Here is an 8,637-nt window from a genome sequence, read left to right on the forward strand (position 1 = left end):
ACAGGCGATGGAGCCACCCTGCAGTTTTGTGGAAAATCCGAGAGGGGTTGGGAGTCGGGAGGGTGCAGAGCTCAGCGGGACCCAGGCTGTGTGGGGCCCCTGGCACGTGGGTGGGAGGCGGCCTTGAGAGAGACCAGAGCCGAGGAGGAGGAGGAGGAGGCTCAGGTGTGGCCTGCGGCCAGGAGCCACGGAGGAGGAGTCTGAGCTGAAACCCGGGCTGTTGGAAGTGGGAAATCTGAAAGGTCACCTCACCCTCCTCCAGGAAGTCTTCCTGGCTTTGATTCAGATCTCCCCATCTCCCCCCTCCAGGCATGGGGAGTGGACAGCTTTGCGGCTGGGCCTCCCACAGATGGAGATGGTAATGGAGATAGGTGGGGTGGGGTGGGAGTGCAGCCGCCAGACAGGAGTGGGGGCCACGGGCACCTCCCGCCGGGCCTGGCTCCCTTCCCCGCCCAGGAAGCTAAGCCACCCGTCCTGTCCGACCCGTCCGACCCGGGAGGGACAGCGAAGGCCCTGGGTCTCCTTCCAGTGTCCTCCCGGGGGTGCGGCCAGCACCATGGACACCTCGCGGGCTCCGCGGCTCCTGCTGCTCCTGGGTAAGTCCCTGCACAGCCCCCTCCCCACCGGCGCCCCCTGCAGCCTCCCCCAACACCATCCGTGTCTCCTCCGCAGCCTGTGGAGTAGGGGCCCTCGTCCCCACAGCCCCTTCTGGACCTCGGCAGGGCAGCACCTCCACCAAAGCCCCCAGCTGGAAATCTCCGGGCCGGGCTCCAGATCCAGGAGCCTCTGCCCGAACCCCTGGCCGGGACTGGTTCCAAGAGGCCCTGAACTCCAGCGCGGCTTCCGGCTCCTTCTGGTCCAACGATTCTGCCGAGGTTTCCAGCCCGGGTTCCATCTGGTCCCACACTGCAGACCCCGACAGCCACCAGGGGGCTCCCTTCCCGGTGAAGACCCCAGCTTCAAACACCTCCGCTCATGTCCCAGATACCCAAGGACTCGGCAAGACCCCAGGTTCTCAATCCCCGCCTGCGACCCTGGATCTTGAACCCTCTGCCCCCAGACCAGAGCCCAAGGTCTCCGTGGAAACCCAGCCAGCGGCCAGCTTCTCCCAAGTGGCCGAGGGGCCCCTCGCCGTGCTGGTGGGGACCACCATCCGGCTCCCTCTGGCTCTAGCCCCCAGCCCTGGGCCCCCCGCCCCTGGCCCTCTGGTGGTCTGGCGCCGCGGCTCCAAGATCCTGGCCGCTGGGGGCCTGGGGCCCGGGGCTCCTCCCACCAGCCTGGACCCTGCCCACCGCGCCCGGCTGCGGTTCGATCAGGACGCAGGCGGCCTAGAGCTCGCTTCTGCCCAGCTCGAAGATGCAGGGGTCTACAGGGCCGAGGTCATCCGGGCCGGGGGCCCCTGGCAGATTCGGGAGTTCACGGTGGGCGTCTATGGTGAGCGCCTCCCCACACACACCCCCGCCGGCGTCCGGAGCGCAGGCTGCAGGGCCTGCTCTGCGCTGACCCCTGCGGGCACGACATGGGGGTCCCTCCCCGGGGCAGAGGGAGGGAGAAGGCGGGCCAGCGGCCCAGAGAGCTGGACAGTGGGGCTGCGGGAGATAGGGCCCGGGGACCCGGCTCCCGACCGGCCCCTGAGTCTGGTCCCCTCTCCAGAGCCCATACCCCAGCTGTCCGTGCAGCCCCAGGCCCCGGAGACGGAGGAGGGGGCGGCCGAGCTGCGGCTGCGCTGCGTGGGGTGGCGGCCGGGTCGCGGGGAGCTGCGCTGGAGCCGCGACGGACGCGCCCTGGGGGCGGCGGACCCCGAGGGAGCTGAGCCAGCCCGCATCCGCGCCGACGGCGACCAGCTGGTCATCGCGCGCCCGGGGCGCGCCGACCACGCCCGCTACACCTGCAGCGTCCGCAGCCCCTTCGGCCACGCGGAGGCCGCGGCCAACGTCAGCGTCTTCTGTGAGTCGGGGGGCTGAGTCCCCGGGGGCAGGGGCGCACGCGGCCCGCAGCCCAGCCCTCGCCGTCCCGACCCGCCCCCCACTCCCCGCAGACGGCCCGGACCAGCCGGCCATCAGCGTCTCCTCGGACCGCGACGCCGCCCCGGCTGTCTACGTCTCGGCCGGCAGCAACGTGACCCTGCGCTGCAGCGCCCCCTCGCGGCCGCCCGCCGACATCGCCTGGAGCCTGGCGGACCCCGCCGAGGCCGCGGTGCCCGCGGGGCCGCGCCTCCTGCTGCCCGCGGTCGGGCCGGGCCACGCCGGCGCCTACGCCTGCCTCGCCGCGAACCCGCGCACCGGCCGCCGCCGCCGCTCGCTGCTCAACCTCACCGTGGCGGGTGCGTGCGGCCGGGCGGGGCGGGGCCAGCGGCGCGGGCGGGGAGAGGGGCGGGACCACCACGGCGGGCCGCCTGTGGGAGGGGCGGGGCCAGCGGGGTGGGCGGGGGAGAGGGAGGGGTGGGGCCACCTGTGTGGGGGGGCGGGTGGGCGGGGAGAAGGGCGGGGCCAGAGGGGTGGGGCCATCGCAGGGCAATGGGGATGCCTCAGGTAGGGCGGGGCCGGCGGGAGTGGGCGGGGACAAGGGTTGGGGGCCCACGCGGCGGGGCGGGGAGGCCTGCGGGTGGGGCGGGGTCATCTGTAGTGGGGCGGGGAGAAGGGCGTGGCCAGCGCGGCGGGGCCGCCTTGGGTGGGGCGAGCCCAGCTCAGGGGCGTGGGGACGCCTTGGGTGGGGCGGGGCCAGCGCGGAGGGGCGGGCACGCCTGTGGATAGGGCGGGGTCAGCGGGACTACGGAGGTGGGCAGAGGGAGGGGACTGAGTGGGCGTGGCCAGAGTGGAGGGGCGGAGCCACGGGAGGAAGCGGTGCCGGTGGGCGGGGGGCGTGCTCCCGCGGAGCCGGCCGGCGGGGCGCCCTGTTCGCGAGGAAGCAGTTTTCCCAGGAGCGGGCGGCGGTCAGCGGGGCGGGGGCGAGGCTGGGCGAGCGAGCGGCGGGGCCGGGAAGCAGCAGGTGCGAGACCCCGCCCTCGCCGGCCCCTTCCCTCCGCAGATCTGCCCCGCGGGTCCCCGCAGTGCTCGGTGGAAGGCGGGCCCGGGGACCGCAGCCTCCGCTTCCACTGCTCGTGGCCCGGCGGGGTCCCCGCCGCCTCCCTGCGGCTCCAGGGCCTCCCCGCAGGCATCCACGCGGGGCCGGCGCTCTCCACGCTGCAAGTGGACGTTCCCGCCCACCCCCGGCTCGCCGGCGTCCGCATCGCCTGCCTGGCCCAACACCTGGTGGCCACGCGCACCTGCACGGTCACCCCGGGTGAGGGGGGGGGCTCGCCTTCGCTGGGGAGGGGTCGCCTTCGCAGGTGCTGGGGGGAGCCGAGGGGGACTTTGAGTCCAGGGCGATTTGTCCACTCCTGACCCGCTTCTAACTCGCTTCTACCCCGCCCGGCCCGCAGAGGCTCCGCGGGCGGTGCTGCTCCGCGCCCTGGTGGAGCGGACGCCGTCCGGGGAGGCCGAGGTGGCGCTGGAGGCCGCCGGCTGCCCCGCACCCGCGCGGGCGACCTGGGCCCGGGAGGGGCGGCCGCTGGCTCCTGGGGGCGGAGGGCGCCTGCGGCTCAGCCAGGACGGGCGGCGGCTCCTCATCGGCAACTTCAGCCAGGCTCGCGACCTGGGGAACTACTCCGTGCTGTGCAGCGGGGCCCTGGGGGCAGGCGGCGACCAGATTACACTCTCCGGTGAGCCCCCGCCCTCAGACCAGCTCACAGGTCTCAGCCTCCTCCCTCAGACCCGGGGATCCAGCCCAGCCCCTCCTCCCTCAGACCCAGGGGTCCCTGCTCCTAGCCTCCTCCCTCAGACCCAGGGGTCCAGCCCCTCCTCCTTCAGACCCAGGGGTCCAGCCCAGCCCCTCCTCCCTCAGACCCAGGGGTTCCTGCTCCTAGCCTCCTCCCTCAGACCTAGGGGTCCAGCCCAGCCCCTCCTCCCTCAGACCCAGGGGTCCAACCCCAGCCCCTCCTCCCTCAGACCCAGGGGTCCAGCCCCAGCCCCTCCTCCTTCAGACCCAGGGGTCCAGCCCCAGCCCCTCCTCCTTCAGACCCAGGGGTCCAGCCCCAGCCCTCCTCCCTCAGACCTAGGGGTCCAGCCCCAGCCCTCCTCCCTCAGAGCCAGGGGTCCAGCCCCTCCTCCCTCAGACCCCGCCCCTCCCCCCGCCGAGACCGAGAACCAGCTGCTGTCCTCCCCCTCCCCCCCCCCCCAGGCCCGGCCGTGTCCTCGTGGCGGCTGCAGCGGGCCCAGGGGGCGGCCGTGCTGACCTGGGACGTGGAGCGCGGGGCCCTCATCAGCAGCTTTGAGATCCAAGCCCGGCCCGAAGCCGCGGCCTCCAAAGACTGGGTGTCCCTGCTCGTCCTGGGGCCTCGCGAGCGGTCGGCCGTGGTGCCCCTGCCTCCTCGGAACCCGGGGACCTGGGCCTTGCGCGTCTTGCCCACGCTGGGGGCGCAGCCAGGGACTCCGACACAGAGCCGGATCTACCGGGCCGGTGAGTCGGGGCTGCGAGCGCCGCCTGCTGGCGGCCCGCGGGGACTGTAACCAGATGCTGGGAGCTCCCAGGTTGAAGCGCAGGTGTGGCGGGGCGGGGGCTCCCGGGGGCGAGTGCTCCCGGCTCAGGCGCCGCTGTGCAGCCTGGGCCCCGCAGCAGGTGCAGCTCCCTTCTCAGCCCGCAGCTTCCCGCGGCCTCCCCTCCCCCGCAGCTCTGTCCTCCTTACAGGGGGAGGTTAGGCGATCTTGGGCTGGGGCCACCCTAGCCGTCTTATCTTGCCTTGATTACACCTTCCAAGACCCCGTTGCAGGACAGGGCCGCGGTCTCAGGCACGCGAGGTCAGGAGTGAACGCAGCTCTGTCGGTCACTCTCAGCGGGGACACGCTGGCGAGGCTTGGGGTTTGGGCCTCAGACCTGCGGGTCTCCCCGGCTCAATGCTCTCTGCTCGCCTAAGATGCCATAGCACCCAGAGTCCCCAGCCTTGGGGGGGGGGGGTCAGGTTTTGTTTTTGTTTTTTTGAGATTTATTTATTTGAAAGTCAGAATTAGAGAGAGAGAGAGAGGTCTTCCATCTGCTGGTTCACTCCCCAGATGGCCGCAATGGCTAGAGCTTGGCTGATCTGAAACCAGGAGCCAGGAGTTTGTTCCAGGTCTCCCATGCGGGTGCAGGGGCCCAAGCACTTGGGCCATCTTCCACTGCTTTTCCAGGCCACAGCAGAGAGCTGGATCAGAAGTGGAGCAGCCGGGACTCGAACCGGCGCCCGTATGGGCTGCGGCTTTAACCTGCTGCATCACAGCGCTGGCCCCTCCAGAAATGCTCTTCTAACCCCTCCACTTCCGTCTTCCCACCCATGTGTGGGTCGGACACGCCTTCTCCCTTGCCTGGTCTCTGTGCTCCACGCAGAAGCCACAGTGACGCTAACAGAGCCCCCCGCTGCGGCCCTGCCAAGTCCCCAGGCCCTGTGCACCCGCCCCCAGCTTCAGGCTGTGTCGTGCTCCCCTGCACTGGACTCTGCTGCCTCCGGGCCTTTGCACGCCCTGTGCCCTGTGCTCGGAGCGCCCTTCGCTCTCTCCCGCCCCTCAAACGTGGCTGCTGGGGACCGCCCCCCATCTTGGCACAGCGTGTCATTACTGCTGCTCATGTCTGAGTGTCAGACCCGCCAGGACAGGACGCAGCCTGCCCGGCTCCCCGCCGCCCGGGCTCAGGAGTTGCTAAGGGAACTGGGAGTGCGGGGGGCGGCTGGGACTCCGGGGTCCCCGGGCAAACGCTGAGCTGGAGGCTTAGCACACCTGGCTCCCTTCTCTTGGTCTCTACAGGCCCGACCCTGGGCCCCGGGGCCATTGCTGGCGTCGTCCTGGGCACCCTGCTGGGCCTGGCCCTGCTGGCCGGGCTCCTCGTCCTGTGCGTCTGCTGCCTGCGCCGCTTCCGGGGTGAGCGGGGCCCCTGGGAGGGCGCCTACCTGGCTGAGCCAATCAGCGCAGTCCTAGGCCATCCGTCCTGCCTTCCCGCCGCCACAGCAGCCAATCAGAGCCATGCTCCACCCCTTGGGCCAGCTTTCCTTGCCATTGGTTGGGTGGGCCTGTCGGAGCAGCAGCCAATCGCAAGCCTCTATTGCTCTCCCTCCGGTTTCTCAGACAAGACGCCTCCGAAGCGGCCTCCCGCCCTGGCCCCCGTGGCCTCCCCGCCCGAGAAGACGCTCCCGAGTGTGGCCCCTGCGCAGCCCCCGCGGCCTCTGGGCTGCAGAGCCCCGCCCGCGGCCCCTGTCCCAGCCAAGGCCCCCCAGGTGGGTGCGGGGAAGCCGCGTCCTCCCGGGGCCAGGGCCGGGGCGGACGTCGAGACTTGGGGTCCGGGGCGTGAGGCGTGCTCGCTTCGCTTGTCTGTCGGTCGGCGACACTTCCACCAACAAAACCCACGGGGGGCGGACGTGGCTCCCCGTTTACGTGGATGGCAAGAGGAGAGACCTCGGGTCCCCCCAGAAGGGCGGTGGGCTGACCTCTGCCCTCTAGGAGGGCTGACCTCTGATCCCCGGAGGGTGGTCCGCTAATCTCTGCTCCCCGCCAAGGGGGCGGTGGGCTGACCTCGTGCCCCTTGGGAGGGCGGTGGGCTGACCTCTGCCCTCCCCAGAGGGTGGTGGGCTGACCTCAGGTCCCCCCAGGAGGGCGGTGGGCTGAGACCTCTTTCTCCATGAAGGTCGGGCAGGTCATCCCTTTGGCTCTCCGAGGGGGTGGAATTATTGGTTGTGCGGCTTAGCCCCCGAGGATGCTGGGAGCCCGGCTAGTTTCTGGAAGTTTCCAGCTGGAGCTGGGAAATGGTATTTGGGCGGCCTTGACCCCCAGGCTGACCCCGTCTCTCTGTTCCAGGCCCCGGGCCCCGGGCCAGTGCTCTCGCCCTGCGGGGGCCCGAGGACGGTGCGGACGGTGCGGACGGCCACGCAGGTGTGAGGCGGCCGACTTCCTGTTTCTCCCAGAGCCTGCGGGACCCGAGCTGGGACCCAGGAGCGAGACTCCGGCCCCTCCCCCCACGCCCACGGGAGAAGGCCCAGCTGATGTGGGCGGGGCCGGGCCCTGCTGCCCGCAGCCAGGCAGGTGCCCGCGAGGGGGCTGGCGCAGCCTCGGACAAGAGCCCCCAGCCCGCCCCGCGCCTCCATCTGCACATCACCTCCGTCTTCTCCGGCCGCCCAGGTGGACCCAGACCTCCCAGGGTGCCGGCCAGAGCCTCCCCAGCCCCCGCTGAGCCTCCCCTGGACTGGGAGCCTTCTAGAACGTTCTCTGCCCTTGTTGGCTTCTCAAGCCCAGCATTGCCATCACAGAAGACCCTGCCTCCGCCGTGGGCGTGTCAGGCCCCAGCGTGCCTGGCCCCCGCCTCCTGAGAGCTCCCGAGAGCACCCGACGGCTTGTGTCCCCAGCCTGTGCTTCAGGAAGGCAGAGGCCTGGAGCTGCCCCACCATGAGCCGAGAGCCCGTGCCTGTTAGCAGGGCAAGGCCCGGGCGCCTGCTGCCCCCCGGCACCCGGCGGCCTCGTCTTTGCTTCTAGGTTTTTTTTTTTTTTTTTTTTTTTTTTTTTTTTTTAGCATTTTTAACTTTTTTTTTTCTTTTTTTTTACAGGCAGAGTGGACAGTGAGAGAGAGAGAGACAGAGAGAAAGGTCTTCCTTTGCCGTTGGTTCACCCTCCAATGGCCGCCGCGGCTGGCGCACCGCGCTGATCCGATGGCAGGAGCCAGGAGCCAGGTGCCTCTCCTGGTCTCCCATGGGGTGCAGGGCCCAAGTACCTGGGCCATCCTCCACTGCACTCCCTGGCCACAGCAGAGAGCTGGCCTGGAATCATATTTATTTTCATTACATTAGAAAGGCAGGCAGAGAGGGAGAGAGACGGAACGTGGCAGAGGGAGCAGCCAGGGCCGGGGCAGGCCCACGGCCGGGGCCCAAGGACGCGCGCCAGCGCCAGCGCCTCCGGGGCCGCACCTCAGCAGGAGGTGGGTGTGGAGCAGAGCCGGGACTTGAACCCAGGCGCTCTCGAACCCAAGTGGTGTCTTAGCCGCTGCACCCCGTGTCCGGCCCTCCGGGTGGGCTTCCCATCCGGAATGTAAGGAGCGGACGGACCCGTGAGGATTCTTTCACTTGCAAGTGAAACACAAGAACAGAACAGACAGGGTGCTCACGTCAGCTGGCCCAGCGGTGGCCTCAGCCGGGCCCGGCCCTGGAGCCGGATCCGCCACCCTCACTGGGTTGGGACGTTTTCTTTGCGCATGTTGCCTCCTGTTACAAGATGGCTGCTGGAGCCCCACTCTCCATCATCACACCACGGCATCCAGAGACACAGGAAGGGAACAGGGCTGCTTTCCAACACACACACACACCCACCCCTCTGTGCGTCTCCCTCTCTGGCCGTCGGGCAGGCTCGTCTTGTGAAAATCGTCAATACACACAGTCACATTGTCAAGCCTTAACCAAAATAAAGCCAGGAGTTGATTAGAGCTGGGTGGGGGTCATGGAGGAGTCGCCCGCCGGCTCACAAGGACCGTTTATTCAGGAACGGCTCTGCCCCACACGGCGGCCGTGCACAGAGAACGCAGCTGCCCAGCGCCTGCCTGTCCAACCTTGGGTGACCCGGGATAACCTCCCATCATCCTCTCTTCCACCTT

At 69.8% G+C, this 8,637-nt stretch overlaps 1 protein-coding gene across 1 annotated transcript; it reads left to right on the plus strand.

Moving 5' to 3' along the window:
• The first annotated feature begins 40 nt into the window (after positions 1-40).
• On the plus strand, positions 41-8,469 carry VSIG10L (V-set and immunoglobulin domain containing 10 like). Its single transcript, XM_070062930.1, has 10 exons — positions 41-596; positions 673-1,434; positions 1,654-1,947; positions 2,039-2,323; positions 3,028-3,282; positions 3,422-3,700; positions 4,219-4,497; positions 5,814-5,927; positions 6,132-6,280; positions 6,858-8,469. The coding sequence occupies exons 1-10, from the start codon at positions 350-352 to the stop codon at positions 6,936-6,938; spliced, it is 2,745 nt and encodes a 914-aa protein (XP_069919031.1). The 5' UTR covers positions 41-349; the 3' UTR covers positions 6,939-8,469.
• Positions 8,470-8,637: the final 168 nt, after the last annotated feature.

This window comes from Oryctolagus cuniculus, chromosome 18, assembly GCF_964237555.1.
Source record: "Oryctolagus cuniculus chromosome 18, mOryCun1.1, whole genome shotgun sequence".
In the NCBI taxonomy this organism is placed as follows: domain Eukaryota; kingdom Metazoa; phylum Chordata; class Mammalia; order Lagomorpha; family Leporidae; genus Oryctolagus; species Oryctolagus cuniculus.

Excerpts from the sequence above, each read along its gene's own strand:
- VSIG10L (XM_070062930.1), top strand. The coding sequence starts at position 350 with ATGGAGATGGTAATGGAGATAGGTGGGGTGGGGTGGGAGTGCAGCCGC. Across the intron at positions 1,435-1,653 it reads GTTCACGGTGGGCGTCTATG|AGCCCATACCCCAGCTGTCC; the intron begins GTGAGCGCCTCC and ends TCCCCTCTCCAG. Across the intron at positions 4,498-5,813 it reads GAGCCGGATCTACCGGGCCG|GCCCGACCCTGGGCCCCGGG; the intron begins GTGAGTCGGGGC and ends TGGTCTCTACAG.